General features: G+C 37.5%; 3 protein-coding genes across 3 annotated transcripts; 1 reads left to right on the top strand and 2 right to left on the bottom strand.

The window, feature by feature from the left end:
• Positions 1-1,188: 1,188 nt before the first annotated feature.
• LOC109063577 (NADH dehydrogenase [ubiquinone] 1 subunit C1, mitochondrial-like) lies at positions 1,189-3,974 on the bottom strand. The gene is made up of 5 exons (XM_019080619.2): positions 3,956-3,974; positions 2,125-2,247; positions 1,533-1,636; positions 1,376-1,448; positions 1,189-1,276 (listed from the first exon to the last, which is right to left on the bottom strand). The coding sequence occupies exons 2-4, from the start codon at positions 2,168-2,170 to the stop codon at positions 1,389-1,391; spliced, it is 210 nt and encodes a 69-aa protein (XP_018936164.1). The 5' UTR covers positions 2,171-2,247; positions 3,956-3,974; the 3' UTR covers positions 1,189-1,276; positions 1,376-1,388.
• LOC122147442 (N-alpha-acetyltransferase 15, NatA auxiliary subunit-like) lies at positions 3,091-15,492 on the top strand. The gene is made up of 20 exons (XM_042770035.1): positions 3,091-3,392; positions 5,929-6,013; positions 6,113-6,217; positions 7,401-7,558; positions 7,675-7,809; positions 7,939-8,092; positions 8,737-8,859; positions 8,943-9,035; positions 9,119-9,225; positions 9,323-9,395; positions 9,488-9,657; positions 9,761-9,913; positions 10,507-10,625; positions 10,807-11,027; positions 12,657-12,850; positions 12,935-13,043; positions 13,132-13,230; positions 13,313-13,456; positions 14,056-14,153; positions 14,252-15,492. Exons 1-20 carry the CDS (start codon positions 3,339-3,341, stop codon positions 14,456-14,458), a joined length of 2,601 nt encoding a protein of 866 aa, XP_042625969.1. The 5' UTR covers positions 3,091-3,338; the 3' UTR covers positions 14,459-15,492.
• Positions 15,493-16,038: 546 nt separating this feature from the next.
• Positions 16,039-21,273, bottom strand: mlsl (malate synthase-like). Its single transcript, XM_042770030.1, has 15 exons — positions 21,131-21,273; positions 20,861-20,989; positions 20,471-20,689; positions 20,299-20,389; positions 20,097-20,173; positions 19,532-19,642; positions 19,379-19,438; positions 19,132-19,288; positions 18,851-19,052; positions 17,903-17,981; positions 17,704-17,796; positions 17,538-17,610; positions 17,376-17,443; positions 17,169-17,299; positions 16,039-16,510 (listed from the first exon to the last, which is right to left on the bottom strand). Exons 1-15 carry the CDS (start codon positions 21,134-21,136, stop codon positions 16,342-16,344), a joined length of 1,665 nt encoding a protein of 554 aa, XP_042625964.1. The 5' UTR covers positions 21,137-21,273; the 3' UTR covers positions 16,039-16,341.
• Positions 21,274-21,342: the final 69 nt, after the last annotated feature.

Here is a 21,342-nt window from a genome sequence, read left to right as displayed (position 1 = left end):
TTGTACTGTTAGGCATCTTTCTCCAGCTCTCTCCAGTTTGATGTGCTGCTTCGCTGGCTAGCTGTTCAATGATTTCCTGTTTTTGTGTAATTTAGATGAAAATATCTTTTTTTATCATTTGAGTCACTTTACAAAAGTTGCCAAAAACCTTTAAAAATAACTAAATTTGTTGCTTAGTGCTTTTTTTTTTTTAAGTTGCTAGGGTAGTTTGAAAAGTTGCTAAATCTAGCAACAAAATTGCAAAGTTGCAAGTGGCAAACACTCCTTCAAAGCATGAAGTATCTTATATTTACTCAATAGTCTTTTTCCTGTATTATTTGTTTTGTAATTGATGCTACTTACATTGCAAAAAAAAACATCTAAATTGAATTAAAGTGCCACAGGATGATCCCAGTTTTTGCAGATTTATCATGGTATCAGTAATTACAGTAGACTACATTTCCCTAACATTAGTGTATGGTTCCCGATTCTTTTTATCCATATTCTTACCTAAAAAAAAACACACACATGCTCTTCTCGCAACGCCAACAAAAAAATATGAGAACATTTTCTCATAGTTGTTTTCTAGGTTTCATAACTGGATACTAACTTTACCAGAAATTTGCAGAATGGTTTCTGTGTAACAACCTGTCTACTGTTAGCTGGAGTCTAATTTTTTATTATACTATTCTGTTTAATAGTATGTTTATACAGTATGCTTTTCTGTGTGTTGATAAGCTGCAGTGATTAATAAGACAGGACATTCTCCAGAGCTCTCTGGCCAATTAATTAATATACTATTATGAGATCTTGGTGCAGAGATTTAGCATTACACCTAACATACTCGCAGTTTTGTGTCCATGCATGTTCTCCACTGTATGAAGGTAATCTTTTTACTCAAATCGTCAACTTGTTTCTCCTAAACACATTAACCTGACTCTTATTGAATATTAAAAATTGAATCTTGGAACATCACTGGTTTGTTGACACGGATTGTTGGCCTCAAAAGTCTGATTTCACAGTTTAACAAAAAGAATTAACAGTTATATTTACTTTATTAAAATAGACAAAGTTCAAGAATGATTCTGTAATTGTTTTGCTTATAAACCACATCATTAGTCTAAACTGAAAGGAACAAAGCTAAACCGTATATATTATTCTCGGCAAACTCATGTTTGCTGGAGTCAAGAGAGAGTGACAAGAGGAAAGTTATATATACATCTTTAATAAACGTTATTGTACATCTTTCAAAAGCAAAGGAAACAGAAGATCCACAAAGCACAGAGCAATCGCTGCCCTACAAAGGAAAAAAACAAGTTACTATTACATCATTAGCATGGCATCACTTAACAAATGACACTTACACTGACTAAAGATATGATAATGGTTTCACTACATGGCCTGGTGAATTACTCTAACCCGTTCCGTGTTTTGTACTCATGCACATCAGTGCTGTGCTGTTTAAACAGCTGGTGGGGAACAGAGAGTGTGGTTAGAAAAATCAAAGAAGAAAGTTTGTGCATATGTTCGAGAGATCATTCAAAGTGAGTTACCAATGCCCACAAGACAGCAGTGCTTCCGAATGCCAGTCCTGCTCTCAGCATGTTTGGCTTGGAGGGATCCGGTTTTGAAGCTATAAAGGAATTTCTGCTAAACACTGAAAAGAGAGAAAAAGCAATCCTCAAATCCGTTTATATTTAACACAATGCTTGATTAATTGGATAGTTTTGGTAACTTGTAACTTGATGGTTTGTATATGAATTCATTTATTAACCCACTGGTGGCAGTTTTCCAAATATTTAAAATGTTATTTTATGCACAATATTCGAATTTTGTTAGATGTAATACGTATTAATGTTACAGTTATCAAAGTATTAAAAAATATTTTCAGAGTCCTTGGTTGTAAATCGCAAACACCTGAAAATGTTTTCTAAAACTGTAAATAAATGCCTGTAACATAAATAACTCATACGTGCGGTGAAACTAATGTATGGGCTGCTGCTGTGTTGCTAGTCTTGCTGTGCTAAGCAAGGTCAGGCCATCCTGCTTTGCTAACTTACATGAGGCTAATTAACAAATGTACCGAGGAAATGTACTGAGACTATAATGTTCGCCAAATATAATTTGCATTGTTGAACTACTCACTCTTATTGACAGTTGAAGTCCGCAACAATAACCGACCAAAAGGCATTTTCACAGCGTTTCTCTCCCAGACAAGATGCGCTCCTTGCTCGATTACTTTCCCTGGCTCCTGAATGAATGGCTGGCCTAGTGGCAAGGAGAGTAATCGATCACGACACACTCGAGTGAACATACAACCAGTCATTAATTAATCAAAAAACTCTATATTCATGGAAAATATTAAAGGTTTTCTTTTTCTTTTTTATTGACAATGTTCTCTAAATAGATGCTGTAGTCTTTGATCTCCTGGACAAAGATAAATTAAAAATTCCCAAAACAAACATAAAAATGTGGATGAGAAAAAATACATACATACAAACATCATCTTTGTTTTTTACTGGAATGATACATTAATAAATTACAATTATCCTGAATCTATAAAATAAAAAAATCCTAAGTTTTCCACTCAAAAATACTTTTTACTCTTTTTCTATTGAACAAAAAATACAAGAATAATCATATCCCTCGATATCCCTCTAACACACTTTTAGCTGAATATATACCATGTAAAGCCACATAACCTCTTTTACTTTATTTTTTAACAGTATTTTCCATAAATACTACAAGTTTTACTCCAGTTTATACACATTTGTCCACAATAGGCTTTTATGAGTAGCTGTTTAATCAGTTAATAAACATATGTGCATTAGTACAATTGTGTTTATATCTCCTATAAATATGTCTTTAACATAGTGCCTCAGAAGCATAGCTCCCACAAGCCCTTACAAATGTATAATTTGCTGAGATATTGCGTCACAGCATACGACCAAGATAATATTGCCATCTAGTGACTACAGGCATATCATTCAATATATATGCTTGGTCTAAAAATTTATCGTAAATTTACACTGTCATTTAATTTCAAATCATGTATATTTCTCGTATAATTAACGTATAATATATACATATATGTAGTTAATTTCCACTGTTTCATCCCCGCCTCGGAAATAGTGCAGACTCCGCGCATGCGCAGTTCACCGCTTGACCCGGGGAGAAGCAGCGTCGCCATTTTGGTTCTGAAGGGGGGCCTGCTGTCACCACGTGAAGGCGAGAAGCCCCACACAGCGAAGTTCGGGGGGCTCTTACGATACGGCAGACAATCCGGCCAAAAGATCGCGGATTCCGATTCATGATCAGAGCAAAGTCACGGTGATCAGCACCAGAGAAGAAGACGAAGCATGCCCTCGGTAACTCTGCCGCCGAAGGAGAACGCTCTCTTTAAGAGAATATTGGTAAGTTGGGGAAAATATATCTGCAAACGAACGCTGGATTGTTAATAATAGACCGCAAGCGTGTGTCAACCCCCTTCCTATTTTAGCCAGGATCTCTCTCCGCTGACCTCAAGAGAAACCCACTCGGAGTCTCTGCGAGCTAACAGAGAGCATTGGTCTGCTTTAATACTCGTAACGTGACTATTAGCTCATGCACGTTCACGCACTTTGAGAACGGATGAACTTGCCCGACACAGAAGGGCCAAACGCAGAGATCGGTGATTTGGTTGCTGTGTGGACGGAATGAACATTAAACAATGCTGATGACCGTGTTGTTGGAGGGTTTCGCGTGCAGTAAGGGGTTGAATCGATTAGTCACCGTACAAGTGAACAGAATGAAAGCGAATCCATTTAAAGCAACACTAACCTCAAGATAATAAAAATAATAGCAGAGCATGAAACGTACGAAGGCAGTGTTACAATAATTACGTTAGTGTGTCGTTTACTGATTTGTTATGCAAGCTTTATTGGAAAAGCATGGTTTTAAATACACCATTATTTTGCATTGACATTTTAATTCGTACCTGAACGCTGCCCCTCAGATCTGTTGTCAGATCCTAACTGGAGAAATCATGCATTAACATTAACCATAAGTGCATTATATACGAATTGGGAAATGGAAGCTTTTAGTTCATGAATCAGGATTTCTTAGTCATGTCGAGGGAGGGACGTGTTTTTTTGATTGGACAGAAGTGGGTGTAAATGCAATATGAGTCAGTTATTGATATTAGTTACTTGATATATATTGTGTTTAACAGTTATTCTGTTACTGAGATTTAATAATGGTTGACCCTTAAATTTGTCAACACTACTAGCATGTAGTGTTATATGCTGACACGGCAGCGTGAAGCAAAGCTGCCTTTACTAAAAGCTGCAAAACTATTGTGATTTCACAGGGTTTTTCTTAAGATTATGCCACAGAATACAGGTTTAATTGATTGAGTATCAAGTTTACTTTTAAGGTTTACACAGAAACCAAAAGAGAGTGTACTGTGAGAGGCTGACTTGCTTGACAGGTTGGCTGTGTCTCAAAACCCGGTTAGCTGTCTGCCTAGACAACAATTATGATCACGTTTCTGGGAAAGTTCAGCTTTCTAGGACAGAGCCGGAAAAATGAGTACTCTGATAGAGAACGATTAGAAATAGTTTTAAACATCCAAATGATGAACTTTTCTTGTTATGAAATGCTTTGAGCTTTAAGAAGTAGTTTTAGGTCGTAGTGACTCAGCAGTCATTGCTCTTAATTAGTAATGTGTGTTAATGACCAGTCACGAAACAGCCCCAAATGGTTTTGTTTTTACTGATTGTGAGACAATCCTGATTTTAGTTATTCCAGAATACAGAGTTAGACATTCAGAGTCATCTGACGATGGTTTATTTGTGTTTTCTAACATCTGTTTCTGTTCTGTCACAGTGAGGGAGCTTGAGAAGACCTTATTTTGATCTAATTTCTTAGACTCACACATGACTTTTCAGTCATGATAACAGTGCCAACAGCAGAGCTTAAAGAGGTCTGTCCATTAAACCTGATTATGCCAGAAGGCATTCCTTCATGTTACTGTTGTGTTGATATTTGGCAGACAGCTCTCCTGAGATGTCTAAACTGTTGTGGTGACCAAAGTAGATCGGAATTTTGTAATCAACATCTTACCATCATAGCCTTTTTTTCTGAGCCTGCCACAGGCGTTTTAGCAGCATTGTGAACTAATTTTATAAGAGTTACATGAGGAAAGGCTGGAATACACTACACACAATCTTTCCCCCGATTTACAGTCTGAACAAGTTGACGCTAGTTACCGAAAGTCAGAGCCAGTCTGCAGATTTGAGTTGACAGCAAATCACATAAGTGTATGGTAGTCAAAGAATCTTCTGTTTAGCTTCAGACTATGATTCCATTCAGTTTGAGGATATCAGACATTTTAGATTTTAGATCACACATTGTTTTTATTTGTCACGTGTCTCTTTGCAACAAGGCGCACATTTCTGTGTGAGTTTGCTGTAATTGGAATGACTTGGAAGTCTGGTCTCCCCCAATTTTTCTTCTGTGACTGTTTTGCAAAGTCGGTTAGTGTACGATGCCTAGTATTTTAAAATCTGTTCATATTTTAAGAGCCATGTAGTGTGTTCCAGCCTTAAGCAGCAGATCTTTAAGGGGAAGCTTGCAACAAGAGGTGCGTCAGATTCTTTTCTGGCATTGATATCTTGATTATCCAGCTCATGTCTTTGCAGGAGTTCATGAACTCCTTTTGTCTTTGTGTCATCTTCTACAGAGTGCTGAGGTGATTCACACTTGTATAATACGCTTTGAGTGTCCTGATTTTATGTTTGGAATCGTGATGTGCCTCACTTATTTCTGTGTGTGGTTTTGAAGGGAATTTGAAGTGTTCGAAAGATGAACATTGCTAACCACACACCTTAACCCTACTTTCATTTTGCCTGATGTGCAGTCAAAGTGTTGTTATTCTTAGCATGCTTTTTTCCATTTTATGTCTTGCAGAGATGCTACGAACACAAGCAGTACAGAAATGGGCTCAAGTTTTGCAAACAGATCCTGTCCAACCCAAAGTTCGCCGAACATGGAGGTAAGTCCTTTCTCAGACATTCGTTGCTATAGTTTTTCATCATTTTGACTAATTCAATTTGTTGAGCACATAATGATCTCTTTTTTTTCCATCCCACAGAGACCCTTGCAATGAAAGGACTGACTCTGAACTGCTTGGGCCGAAAGGAGGAGGCATATGACCTAGTGAGACGTGGCTTAAGAAATGATCTGAAGAGTCATGTGTGTATCCTTAACACTTTTTCCACTGTCAGTAGATTCATAAAAAGCGTTGTCAAAAGAAGCAGTAATTTCTGTGCACATATTAACACTTGTACTCAACTGTTCGTCATAGACTCCCAGTTTAAGGTATTTTTTGACTCGTAATTTCAGATGTCTGGCAACTGTTTGGCACAGATAACCTCACAACAGGGCTGAGCTATTTTTCAGATTTTATCGATTAATTTGAATGTTTTGCCATGATTTTAATTTTTTATAAATCGAGGAATCATGATTTTGAATAGAAATATTACCAAACGTTAGAATAATACGCCAATGTTAACAGTAAAGAGAAAAGAATGATCCAACCGCATGTTGGCGCGCGTGATATACCACTCACATGTGACATGCTCTGTGAAGAACCATAGGTAGAATATATCATTAGGTGGCGTTCACAAAGTATGCACTTTTGTGTTGACAAAGATGCAACGCGGGCAGTGGAATAGGAAAAAATGCGGGAAGATGGGAGTTGAACTTCTTTTAACTTGAACGCCGTGTTTTTAGAAAGCCGTTTCATGCATGAGACATGAGCGCAACAGCTGTAAAGAACTACTACTTTATGTATGATATTTAATGTTTACATCATGGTGACATCTGACTGAAAGCTGCTGTTCAGTGTTTTTACAGAACATTTATAGTTAATAACATACTACACCCATATGCGACGTCTTAAGTCTCTGAGGTAAATATAAATAGATTTGAAATAGATTTTTTTTTTTACTAGATGAAATGTCTAAAATTCCTTAGTGGTCGTGTAAAACAGCACCCTTTTTACCTTGTCAAAAAAAGCTCTGTTCACTGCGACCCATTTCGGTGCATGTCTCTTTAAATGATAATGAGCAACCACTCATGATGACGTCATACTGCTCAGAAAATCGGCTTGATAACTGAGACTGTTTTGGTTTCTTGGGGATTTAAGGAGTGAATGGATTTTTTATTATTGTAGGGTGGTTGTGTCCACACGCTGCTAAGACACATTTATATGCAAACACCATGTAAAAGTGAATTTTGCATCAAATGTCCCCTTTAAATCACAGTCAATGATAAAAATAGTATGTTCGCTTATCAGAAAAATAGTAATTTGATTATTTTCCTGCCAAATCGTACAGCCCTAGGCGCAGTGCTGTTTCCTGTCCTTAACTCTTCTTCAGGTTGGCACGTTTATGGTTTGCTTCAGCGCTCGGATAAGAAATATGACGAGGCCATCAAGTGCTACAGGAATGCTCTTAAATGGGACAAAGACAATCTGCAAATCCTCAGAGATCTCTCACTGCTGCAGATCCAAATGAGAGACCTCGAAGGTTACAGGGTAAGTTATTTTAAAAGTAAGTGCTTCCACGTGTTAGGAAATAATGTTCCATGGAACAAGCCAGTAAAAATACAGTTATGGTCATAATATCATTTGTAAAATGTTCTCTATCACAGGAGACCAGGTACCAGTTACTGCAGTTGCGGCCGGCTCAAAGAGCCTCCTGGATCGGTTATGCCATTGCGTACCACCTTCTGGAAGATTATGAGATGGCGGCTAAGATCGTGGAGGAGTTCCGCAAAACACAACAGGTATTTTTTGCACTACTTCCTGTCAGTTGTCATCTACACTAAGTTTATTGTTGCAGACAGATTAATAGTGGATACCACCAAGTGTTTGTTTTTGGATGCCACTGAGGTTTGTTGTTGATTGTGTTTCAGACATCTCCAGATAAAGTGGATTACGAGTACAGTGAGCTGTTGCTTTATCAGAATCAGCTGTTGAGGGAGGCCGGGCTTATCAAAGAAGCCCTCGATCACCTGACCAGCTATGAAAAACAGATCTGTGACAAACTGGCTGTAGAGGAGACACGAGGTGTGTTTTTTTTTTATGCATATATATTGGTTATCAATTGAAATTAGAGGGTTTCTGTTTTTTCTTTTTTCAGCTGATTGCATGATTATTGATGGATGCTAATTTTTCAAGTTTTTTGCATATTTTGTTGTCATCTAATGCTTGCTTAATATTTAAAACAAACACTCATTTAATAACACTGTTAAATCCTAACAAATCTTAGAATGAATATTCATATTTTAATGCTGAACATGTTGTGTTGTGATGCCAAAATTTGCTTACACCATTTACATGTTATTTATTTATTTACTTTTTTGTTGTTGATTATTTAACTACCATTCAAAAGTTTGGGGTGGGTAAGATTTTATAATGTTTTTGAAAGAAATCTCTAATGCTCACCAAAGCTGCATTTACTGATTTGGTGCTCAAGAAACATTTATTATTATTAATGTTGACAACGGTTGTGCTGCTGAATATTTTTGTGGAAACGAATACGTTTGTAGGATAAAATAAGTAGATAAATAGCATTTATTTAAAATCTTTTGTAAAAAATTATGTCTGTACTGCCAATTTTCATGTTTGTGAAATCCTTGTGTGTGTCATGAACTTGTTTATCATCTGCTGTTGCAGTTTCTTTAAAGCAACGTATGTTGATATGTGTGCAGGAGAGCTGCTTCTCAAGTTAGATCGGGCTGGTGAAGCTACAGAGGTCTACCACCGACTGCTGGAGAGAAACCCTGAGAACTGGAGCTATTATCAAGGGCTAGAGAAAGCACTCAAAACCGAGTAAATATACATTTTTCTGGACACAAATCTTGGCTGATTTTCATTTCTATTAATCCCTTATTCTATGTCATGCTGCTTTCAGAGAGTGTCGAGGAGAAGCAGAAAATCTATGAAGATGCCTGGGTTAAGTATCCTAAAGGCCTGGTGCCAAGAAGACTTCCTCTCAACTTCCTCACAGGTCAGCGCCAGTCTTGTCAAATCAATAGTGCTGTTATGCTCTCATAATGTGTCTGTGTATGTGACCGCATTTGACTCTCGCAGGTGAGAAGTTTAGAGAGTGTTTGGATCGCTTCCTGAGGTTGAACTTCAGCAAAGGATGCCCGCCTGTCTTTACCACACTGAAATCAATCTACCACCTTAAAGACAAGGTGAGATGGGGCAATGTGACTAAGAAAATGTTTCTTCTAGACTTAAACATATAAGAAAAGACACCTCATTTTTATAACATCATCTTGTCTTCTGCAGGTAGCTATAATTGAGGAATTAGTTGTGGGCTATGAAAAAAGTTTGAGAGCTTGTAAAATGTTCAACCAAAATGGTGAGTACATGTAAACAGATTTTAATGACAGATAGCAGTTGCAGTAATGGTGCCAAAGTTCTCACTGAAGACATGTGATACTGAATTTGTAGATGATGGGAAAACAGAGCCGCCCACTACTTTGCTGTGGGTTCAGTATTTCCTGGCCCAGCATTTCAACCATATCGGCAAACAGACTCATGCCCTCGAATACATCAACACAGCCATTGAAAGCACCCCCACCCTCATAGAGCTCTTCCTCATCAAGGCGAAGATATACAAGGTAAACACACTCAGCTCAGGTCATTGAAACAGCCTGAGGTAAAACAAATGATAGACTTGAGAGAACATGAGAGTTTATGTTCCATGCCTTGTTCTCTTGAAAGCATGCAGGTAACATCCGTGAAGCAGCTCGCTGGATGGACGAGGCCCAGGCTCTGGACACCGCTGACCGCTTCATCAACTCCAAGTGTGCCAAGTATTTGCTCAAGGCTGGACTTATCAAAGAGGCTGAAGAAATGTGTTCCAAGTTCACACGGGTTAGTATGGTGAAGGTCACACACTTGTGAGAACGCACTTAAAATAACACCAGTTATTACATACATAATATGGTTCAAATGGTCAGGTAGATGTTTTAAAAAAAGAATTGAATACTTTTATTGAGTAAGAGTGCATTAAATTGATCAAAAGTGTCAGTGAAGATTTGTATAATATTATAAAGGATTTCAATTTTAAATTAAGAAATGTTTTTGAGCACTAAAGCATGTTAGAATAATTTCTGAAGGATCATGTGACACTGAAGACTGGAGTAATGACTGCTGAAAATTCAGCTTTGGACATCACAGGAATACATCACATTTTAAAATGTATTAAAATAGTTTAAGTGTTTAATAGGGAGGTGAGTTTGATCAAGGTTGGAGCTTAACTCTGCAGGAAAGTGGACCTCAAGGATTAGAGTTGAGAACCCCCGATTTAACCAATAATTCAGTTGTCCCTTGTAACTGAAGATAGGACTTGCTTACCCTACAACTTACAAAAATGACCTTTTTAATGTCTCCCGTTAATTTTTTCAAGAGTGTCTCATTATAAAAAACACATCAGTCTGAGTGTATCCAATCTTTATCACCTGCAGGAAGGAACTTCTGCAGTAGAGAATCTGAATGAGATGCAGTGCATGTGTCAGACGGAATGTGCTCTGGCCTACAAGTCCTTGAACAAATATGGAGAGGCGTTGAAGAAGTGCCATGAAATTTGAGAGGGTAAGTCTTGCAGAATTAGACACTATCAGATGTTTATTTCAACCGTAGATAGCAAACTGACATGGTGTATACCTCAATGCTAAATCTGTAGGTTTAGCACAATGTTAGTTTAGAGTTCAAAGTAGAATGGATTTACCCAACAGACTGAAATATCCTGACACTTTCTTTTGTCACTCACAGCATTTTGTGGAGATAACGGACGACCAGTTTGACTTCCACACATACTGTATGCGGAAGATGACGTTGCGTTCTTACGTGGATTTGCTCAAACTAGAGGATGTGTTGCGCATGCACCCTTTCTACTTCAAGACAGCACGTACAGCCATCGACATGTACCTCAGCCTTCATGATAACCCACTCTCCGATGACAACAAGGAGTCGCAGGCAGACAATGGTATCATCATGTATAGAGATGCACTGATTCACCGGCCAGGGACCGGAATCAGCTGATTTTCCGCATGATCGGCCTGGACCGGTGACCTCTTGCCGATTCCGAGCCGGTCCGTTTTGATGTCACAACTACACTCCACATCCACATGTGAACATGTCGTCACCATAAAAGTTGTTCACTGTGTTTGTAATACTTGCAGGGCCAAAGTAAACCGTGGGGGGAACCACAGGGCTCAATTAACGTTTTTCTGGGTAGATTTTTTATAGGGGCAAGTGAGAGAAAATTTTACTTGCCTGACCGGATAGACAGTCTGATTAAAACATCAGTAACAAAAAAACTTGGTAAGCACTGAAACTTGGCCACCAAAAATTTTCACGTGAGAATTATTCAGATTTTTTTGCATTCAGTGTAAGCGTGTAAACCACGACTGATAAGGTTTGCTCAGCCTGAGTGAGAGAGGACCGACTTGTGCAGAAATCAAAACAAATGAGCGTAACACCACACACAAGGGGTAACTCACAGAATGTTTATAGATGCATATTGCGGTACAAAAAAAAAAAGATATATATTTTATAATAAATGATATTGGTAAACAACTTTACAAAGATGTTTCCTCGAATATCAGCAGGATTGCAATGTGACATTAATTTTATACAATAATAGTTAAATAAAGGTTAAAATTAAGTGAATTACATTTTAGACACAATGTTGACTGTTTTTGCTCTATTTCACAAACTAAAATAATTACAAATTAAAGCCCACAGCAGAACTGTAGTTTCCTTACTGAATGAATCCATGTTTTTTGAATGAATCGAGTGAGTCACTCATTAAACTTTGGTCTTTGGCCGCCAACTACTGTTGGTTTGGTTTCTTATTTTTAAAGTATAATTGCATTTTTCCCAACATTTCTTATTTGTATGTTCAAAAAAATTATTTATAACATTAATCTTATATCATTATTTATGCATGTGCAATTTTTCAGTGTAAATGCATTCATGGCACCTCAAGCTTAATCAAACAGTCTGTGTAAATACATCTAATGCCACTTCAGATGCAGCTTCAGTGTTTCCTGCAGTGGAAAGATAGAGTATGTTGATACTGATTTTATTTGATTGGTAACAACTCTAAAGTTTCTTATTATTCTGTATTAATTAATTGAATCAATGTAAGTATAGATGTAAAAGATGACATTTAATAAGGTTAGAGGAAAAAACGGCAGTTTCTAAACCTTGGAAAATGAATCCGTTTTGTTATATATACAGCAATTAAATAGTTATTTCTGCCTCTTTCCAGTCACAGAGCACTTTATTTTGAGAGTTGTTTAATTGAGAGAACATCTGTAACTTAGTTTAGATTGGGGGAAATTGTAATGTTTAATCATTTCTTTTTTTTTTTTTTGCAGTCAGTTGTAGTTCTGAAAATTGGAATCAGCAAAAATCGGTATCGGCAGGTCACTCTTACAAAAAAATCGGAATCGGCCAAGAAAATAGCAATCGGTGCATCTCTAGTCATGTACACAAACACATTCAAACTTTAGAGGTCCATCCTTGATTTAAAAAAAAAAAAAAAAACAGAAAAGTGAGGTGTTTTTTTTTTTGTTTTGTTTTTTTTTAACAATTGTTTATTCTGTAGCCAACCTAACGGACAAGGAGCTGAAGAAATTGCGCAACAAACAGAGACGTGCCCAAAAGAAAGCCCAGTTAGAGGAAGAAAAGAAAAATGCTGAGAAAGAGAAACAGCTAAAGAACCAAAAGAAGAAAAAAGAAGAGGATGAGGAGGAGATTGGAGGACCTAAAGAGGAGCTCATACCAGAAAAACTGGCAAAGGTGCATATGTTGACAAAGCCACTTATACTTAGAGGATAAAGTATTTGAATTGTTCATCAGAATGTACTTTTTTTCTGTCTGTAGGTTGAGAATCCTCTAGAAGAAGCGGTTAAGTTTCTTACTCCTCTGAAGAACTTAGTAAAGAATAAAATAGAGACACACCTGCTGGCCTTTGAGATCTACCTCAGGAAAGGTGAGCACACTGATGAACTTTAACATAGTGATTCATAATGTTTTAGGACGCCTGATTTAAAACTCATAATGTGTGTTTGTGTTTGTAGAGAAGTATCTTTTGATGCTGCAGTCAGTGAAGAGAGCTTACTCATTGGACCCTGATCACCCCTGGCTCCACCAGTGTTTGGTGCGATTCTTCAAAGGAGGTACATAAAGTATATACTAATATACTTTTCTCACATGGGACAAAAAACATACAAGAACACTAAGATTTGTGTCTGTTTTCAGTGTCAGACAGTAAGGACATGCCGGAGGCTGTACAGACAGTTCTGAAGCAGGAGATCACAAAACTGTTTGGAGAGAGTGACCCCAAGACTTTCAACAAGAACTTCCTGAGCAAACATACAAACTCAATACCACACAGAGTTGCAGGTACCCACTTTTTATGATGTTAATGAATTTTTGGAAACCACTACAGACTAGTGGTCGATGATATATCACCAAGGCCGGTATTTGGTATTTTTTTAAATATCAGCATCGGCCAATAAATTTTTCTGTTTGGCCAATGTATTTATTTTGACAGCGCTCACATTTTCCCTCTCCACTGTTTGCCATTGATGTTTAACGGTTTTGTCTAAAGCCAGGCATACACTGTGTACGATTTTCGCCTGATTTTGAGCGGAATTTTAGCTTGTGCAACTTTTTTTTTTTTTCAGGCCGAATTTCAGTTTTGTCGTGCATCATTTGTCGTGCAGTGTATGGGGGAAACAAGAATTGACAAGTCTCTCCCCGGACAGGCAGTCGGACGGTTGGATGAGTTTTTCTGAAATTTTAGTTGCCCCTCGTGAGGGTATCGCACAGTTAAAGCAGAAATTGTTCAGTCACATCGCTGCTCATAAATTTGAACTACACCAATGGCCACTTTTGCTCATGTGACCAGAAATGAATTGCTTTGAAACCTTTTTAGTATGAGTGTGCTGCTGATTTTTTTTTAGCTTTTCATTTAGCATCTGCCTTTTTGTTGTATGCAGCTGCCAAGATGATGGTCTTTCTGGACCCCTCCTCTGAGGGGATGGCTGCTGAGCTGGCTACCTCTTTGAACGAGTCCCTAACAGGCAGAACCATTCAGGTACATTTACCATAAACAATATAACAGTATAAAATTAGTAATATTTCTCATGAAATGCATGATGTCACATATCTCATATTTGTATGTGTGAATATTAGACGTGTACCGAGGTGCTCCAGGCTTTGAGGGATGGCAGTCTGGGCTCGCAGCAGGAGAAGAATCTTGAATCGTACCGTGCATCTTGCCATGGTATCTATCCCTACGCTTTAGCCTTCATGCCCCCCGGTTACCAGGACAACTCTGCGGTGACCACCAATGGAGACCTGTCCCCCTGCGACCACGAGGACATGCCCAATGAGATGTGAGCATTTCAGGAAGGGAGCAGGGTGGCCGTTTTATGGCCGTCAGCATTTTGAGACGCCCCACTGAGGTTGAGACTCTACTGCACTAACGAGACCATGGTTACCTTCCGCCTTCACTTCCACTCACAGAAGCGAGTGAGCAATAGGGGAAAAACCCGTTTTACTATTTTTTTCCTTTCTATCTTGTTCTTGTTTTTTTTTTTTTTTTTTTTAAATACGGCCAATGGTGTCTCTTTATGCTAGAACAGAATAAACGGTATTAAAGAGAAAGATTGATCAAGATGGTCACAGTGAACTCATTGGGCCTAATTCCTGTTTATCAGACACATGCATCTTGCTTCTCATGTTTTTAAGAGTAATTTATATAAGACAATATTAAAGAGAACCGAATAATATCAGGAGGAGCAATACTTTTGGTCCTGGTTTGACTTGCGTGGTCGTGTGCCAAACCTGTGGGGCGGACCTTTAGAGGCAGATGACGGCACCTGTTGCGAGGGTACCTGGGAAGGGGGGTTGGGGGTGTGGGGAGTGTGTGGCAGTGAATTAATGTGTCTGGGCAGAAACAGTTCCAGGATCAGCCAACAGTCGAATCCCACCATGTCTGCTGGGAGGAGACACTGATGTTCAGCCAGTAAGCTGATAACACAGTCGATTGAAAGGTCACCTGGGTTGCCGAGGAGAGGCAGACATGCATCTCTTTTTTTTTATTATTATTATTATTATTATTATTATTTTTCCCTCTTTCATCCTGTGCTGCCTATTGGTTTTTCAGTGAATGTCTTCAAGGTGGCAGTGGCTTCTGTTGGACCTGTAGGACCTTTACTGTGACTGTGTTTCTGTTGGGTTGGTTTTTACCTTCTTTTTTTTTTTTTTTTTTCTCTCACTCATTGTTTAGGTTCTTCTGTTGGTTTCAAACTTTGATTTTTTTTTTTTTCACCATAATACAAGACTCCATCAAACATACCACTGTCTGAATTCTGAGAACATGTCTGGTCATTTGACACTCACACAATTACAAATAAAACAAAATAACATGACTGTGATGTACTTCTCTTTTTGTTTTTTAATTTCCACATGTGGTTGTACACTGATATGATAAGATATGACAGTTTCATCTCTTAAATACAGAACACCAGAATTTGCAGGGGTTGCTAAACTTAAACTAAATATATTTGCTGGTGAAAAGAGCTAGAATTTGGACCTATTTTTCTTTACTCATTTGGGCTTTACTTTTATTGGTTGTTTGCCAATAAGATGACTTTAAAATATATTCAAATGAATTACAGCCATGATTCCTGTGCAATAGTAGTGGTTATCAACATTTTAATCCATGCCCCCACTCCCCATTGTCCACAACAATATTCATAGATTTTTTTCCAGCTGTTTGTGATTTACTGGATATAAATTAAGGATAAATAATTTTGTGCTCAGAATTTTGAAACTTGAAATGGCTATAAAACAATTATACTATAGTAGTTTTAAAAATGTATTAACATCCATTATTTTTTTAAAGGTCTAATTTAAATGGAATATATATATACAGTATATATATTTCCTCATATAACCTTTTTTTTTTTTTAAAATTTCAAAATATTTTTAGGGGCTAAAATAAAAATCATATTGATTGATTGATTTAAAGTTGTTTTGGCCTATTGGTATATTTTGGCTTTTAAGTCATCTTGAGGTCTCTGGGTTGAGAACCACTGTGCTAGGTACACTGAAGTAAATTTCCTGTCCTTTTTTTTTTTAGACTGTTATAAACCATCTTCATAGTTATTTGTCTAAAATTTGGTATAGCGAGTTTGTGAGTTCGCAAATGTTAAGACAACAAGCGTTCATGGTGGTATTATTTTGCTTGTGATGTAAAAGTAATTTATTTAGGCACGCTAGAGTCTGGCTTTGGGCACCATGTCTGTCTGACCATTCTCATGTTGGCTCTGAGAGCTGAGGAAAGTGTGGTCCAAGTTCAGGTATGTGGTGAGGAACTCTGGGAAATCATTCTTCTGCACTATTTCTATAAACATGGACACAGCAGTCATCAACCTCTGTTTGTCCCTAAAAAGAGTGGAAATAGAGAAAAGGTCAGTATTTCTCAATGTGTGTTCTTGAGCAATCACAGAGGTCCCTTAGCTCTGTAACAGATTTACAATGTAAACTAATACTGTATTTTTTTATATTATAAAAGGAGGGACATTAGATTACATAAAATCCATTAAACCAGTATTTTTTTTAATCAAATATATTTGCTTTAATTTTTCTTTTAAGTTTATTTTATTTTAGTATTTTTAAATTTTTTGTAATATTTTTAGTTCAGCTAAATTTTAGTAAGTTAGAACTTATTCAGTTAGTTGCCAAGGCATTTATTTTCATTTTCATTTTTCATATATATAAATTTTATTTCAGTCCTCAGTTGTGTCCATTACTGAGAGATTGTTTTAGTTAATGAAACTCTGAGTTAGAGTAATATGGTATATTAACATATTTTTTATATATATTGTAATTGAGGTATTTTACAATACATTGAACTACTGAACAATGATTTCTTCATTCCGTCTTCAAGGACATCCTGTAACCATTGTAAAATCACTGTAATGCATGGTCTTCTGTTGTGTGAATTCCACTAATTTTCTGGTCACTTTTTCTTGTTAAAGTGCACATTCCAACAAATGTTTTCTCTGTCCAATATATGAAGCGTCTGTATGGCATTCTTTACCTGCTTGTTTGGCAATATATGGCTGCCTTCAGATCTTCCATCAAACCTTCAGCCAAACTGCCGACAAGAGCTCGGGTCACTACTGTCCCATCATCCTCCAGTCTCACTTGGTGCCGGATCCACTGCCAGACCTGACAAATGCAGCCTCTTTAAGTAAAAGATAATATTACATTGTAGCATGAGAGCTGGACAGTGTTGTGAACCAACCTGAGATCTGGATATCTCTGCTGTTGCTGAATCCTCAACCTTCCCCAGATAGAAGAAATGACCTCTGCCTGTTGTACAAAGTTAATATAAAAAAACCTCAATTCATCACATAGCAAAAAAGAGTTGTTTAAAAGGTCATATGGGTGAAATAAAGTTTTGCACCTGAAAGCCAGGCTTCAATGAAGAGGACTCCTACAGCAATGTTATACCTCAGTCCGTACAGTGTTACTCCTCCCTATAGAGATATAAAGCACACAATACAAACACAACAGCATTTTCATTCAGCAAACATTAAAATGTTGACATGATTTGCAGTGATTCAACTGACGGCGGGCATAGTGAGCAAGTCTTCAGGGGTCACAGTGATGTCTTCACGCAGCTGCAGGAGTTGATTCGGACCATGAGAGTGAAGCTCAAACAGCTGTGTGAGAGAGAGAACATGTTTTCATATGTATATATGCAAGTGCTGTGATGGGGAAGTCTATCAATGACTAGACAGAAATGAACAACTTATGTGAGACACTTACTTTCTGCATGGGCTCAATCAGGTCCATGTCATAGACCATGAACCCATCAACTCCTGCCTTGATCTCCAGTAATTTAAGTCTAAAACAAAACAAGAATGATCATTTGTATGGAAAACAAATACAGAACCATACTTGGTTGAGCTGTATTGATGTATTTCTTTGATTTGGTCAATAATATATTAATGTTATGCATACAAAAAATTACTAAGATGACAGTGAGCCAAGAGTCAAATAACTTGATAAGTACAATCTGTGATGAATCTGGTGCATACCCATGCTAAACAGGCCCAGCTAACAGAGAACGTTCTTAGAATTTTTTTCCAGTAACATTAATAGAATATTTGTTCAAAGTCATCTGGTCTTTCATAATCAAAATATTTGCACAAAAATGTTATTTATACATCATTCATAGAACATTTTCTTGTTATATATTAATCTTTCTTGTAATATATTCATATATCTTGTTATATATTTATCATTCCCATAATATTTGTAAAATTAAATGCTCCCTTAACATTTATATACATTTTATATATATATATTTAGAAATAATGTTTTCATAACGTAATGGGAACGTTAGCAAAGCGTTGTTAGAAAAAATAGGCTACTTTTATTGTCTGTAAGGCAACATGTGTCAGCCTGCTTGGTACATGATTTAAGGTTCATAATACATATTGGTGCAGAACTACAGGTCAAATTTTAATACTTAGGGTCATGGGGTTGTTCAAATCCCCAACCCTAAGCTTTATTGATAGCAATAGTGATGCCGCTTAATTTATAGCGTTAGTGAAAATGTATGATATTTAGATTAAGTGCAAAAACAATTAAGTTTACTTCATGTTTTATGCCATATTAGGATTTACAAGCATGTGCCACTAGATTTTGATTGCAAAAATGGGTTGGATTCAAATCACTACAGAGCTTTTATTTGCTCTGGTTGTGTCTTGCCTGGTGACAGTTCTGAGTACAGTCTTGTAGAGGTCACTCTCTTTGTCTCTAGGCAACAGCAATGCTGCCATGCCACCTGTTGCTAGGGCACCCCTGCGGTGACACGTCTGCACTAGAAGATCCATGTAGCTGTGCAGGAAAGCTTCGTTCTCCATATCCACATACTTACTGCGATCAGGGAGGAGGAAATGAGCCCGATGACCTAGAAAGCAAACCATCATCACTAACAAGGAATTTGATTGAGTCTACTAGTCAAACTCGCAGAAAATGTATGCACTGACCGAATTTGTTGACAAAGGAAGCCGAGTAATCCCAGATGCCACAGTTTAGACCAGCAGAGTGCTCCTTGAGCTCGTACAAAATCTCCTCCATCTCGAACGATGCCAGGACACATTCGATCAACACGGTGGCTTTTATACAGCCCGCTGGCAGGCCAAGCTACAAAACATTTCAGAACACATTAGAAATAAAATTCAAGGCAGTTAAAACTGCAGCAGGGTCATGTGTAATCTCTGCCAACACTTGCACCTTCTTTTCAGTCCAGAAAAAAATCTGACTCCAGAGTCTGGCCTCCATGTAGCTTTCAACCTGCACAACAAAACACGAAGAGTTTCTAGAATATGTTTGATACTACACTGAAGTTCTGTTCTGGTAAACAGAGTAACGTGATCTGACACTGACCTTGGACAAGTAGAAAAAAGGGCCACTCTGGTTTTGAAGAAGTTGTTTTGCATTATGAAACATCAGCAGACCAAAATCAAACAATGGACCTGGAACCTCTCGACCATTCACCTACAAAGAAACAGATGCTCATATACTTCAAACTACCAAGAAGGATATTTTACTACTCGGGATCAGCTCATTTACAGCTAAAGAGTTAACTGATTTATCTTTCATTTTAATCTGAATCAGATGTTTCTCCAAACAATTTGGAGCTTTATAATCAGACACAAATGAGACAACTACTGACATAAATGAAGAGTAAAGAGGAATAACATGAATGTGAAGAGTTTTATGATGAAAGATTATTATTAAGAGAGCTAAAATTTTAAACAAATCTCAATTGTTGTTATGAGTGATTATAATTTTAAAACAAGGAAAACCTTACAATAGATCAATAAATCATTATAAGGTGAAATGTGAAACTAGATCAATATCAAACAAACTAACACATGATTTGGGCAAGCAAACAAAAATGCAGAAATAATCATCTGTGCCATTAGACCAGCTCTCTGTTGATCTATACCATCATATTGTGCTCCACCATGTTCCATGCTCGAGGGCGGAGCATCAGCACTGGAGCCTGAGAAATGGGTGGTACATCTATTCAAAAGGAATATGACAGATTGTTACCACATGCTTTCCATACATCTCTGATGGGATTCTTTTGTTAAAGAATATTTAATTCATTACACTTCTGTCAAAGCAATTAGAATCATAAGACTCACCCTGAAACTGGTTGTGCACAGCCTGATAAACATTGTAAATGCCCTTTATTTGATTGTGATATGTTGGGCAGTTGCCATCATCAAAATCGATCTACAACAGAACAGAAAAAATAATGCAATTACAACCAGAAATTTTAGTGTATGTCATCTTATTTGCACAACTAAATCCTACCTGTAACCCTTGGGCAGTAGATTTGAGTCCTGTTATAAGTCGCTGTGTATCACAGGGTGAAAGGTCACCAACGTCTACATGTCTGCAGTGTAATCGGTCTGGAACAGGACTCACTCTCCAGCTGGGATCATTTCGGATGTGAGCTGTGTCCTTTAGAAAGCCTGGCAACTCTCCGGTCAGATCCAGCTGAACTTTCCGGAGGACTCGTAAATTCAAAACCTTGCAAAGGAGTGATGACGGTCTTTTGATGAATACTCATCCAAACAATAAATGAGCAAACATTGTTATGACTAGCCTAAATAAGTATTTTGGGTTTCCTTAACAAGCATTATGGGGTTAAATCCTAATAGAAATTATATATAAGTTCAAGTGGTTTCCCCAATAGCTTACCTTGTCAACCTCTGCTTGGAAGGTAGAGATGAGTTCAGACAGAAATTGCAGAGCATCAGAATTAAAAAGAGTATGAAACTCTCTCTCCAGTCCTGAGGGAGGCGTTTCCAGCTCAACACCTTGATGTACCTGTTTATCAGCAGCACATTAAATCTGCATGATCTCCAGACACTGAGACCAAATACATACAAATATAGGAACATACTGAAAAAATATTTTAATGAGAGGGTTACTGCTGTTTTAAACCAGTCACACAGAATGAGAACTTACCAACATTTTCAGCAGTCGTCCAGTAAATCTAGAGTTGGACTTTGATAAGTGTCATTGCACTCTTTACTTTAAGCCACACATGACGTGTAGTGAGGTTTCTTTCGTGAACGAATCAGTGTTTTAACAAAGCTTTTAAGGGAACAAATCAGTAAACAAACTCGACTAAAATCTTTTTAGTGCAATTCTCCTGCCATATTAAAAGCACAAATATC

The sequence above is a fragment of the Cyprinus carpio genome, chromosome A14 (genome assembly GCF_018340385.1).
Source record: "Cyprinus carpio isolate SPL01 chromosome A14, ASM1834038v1, whole genome shotgun sequence".
In the NCBI taxonomy this organism is placed as follows: Eukaryota; Metazoa; Chordata; class Actinopteri; order Cypriniformes; family Cyprinidae; genus Cyprinus; species Cyprinus carpio.
The sequence above is the reverse complement of the archived record's forward strand: the minus strand, read 5'-3'. Positions and strand labels throughout refer to the sequence as shown.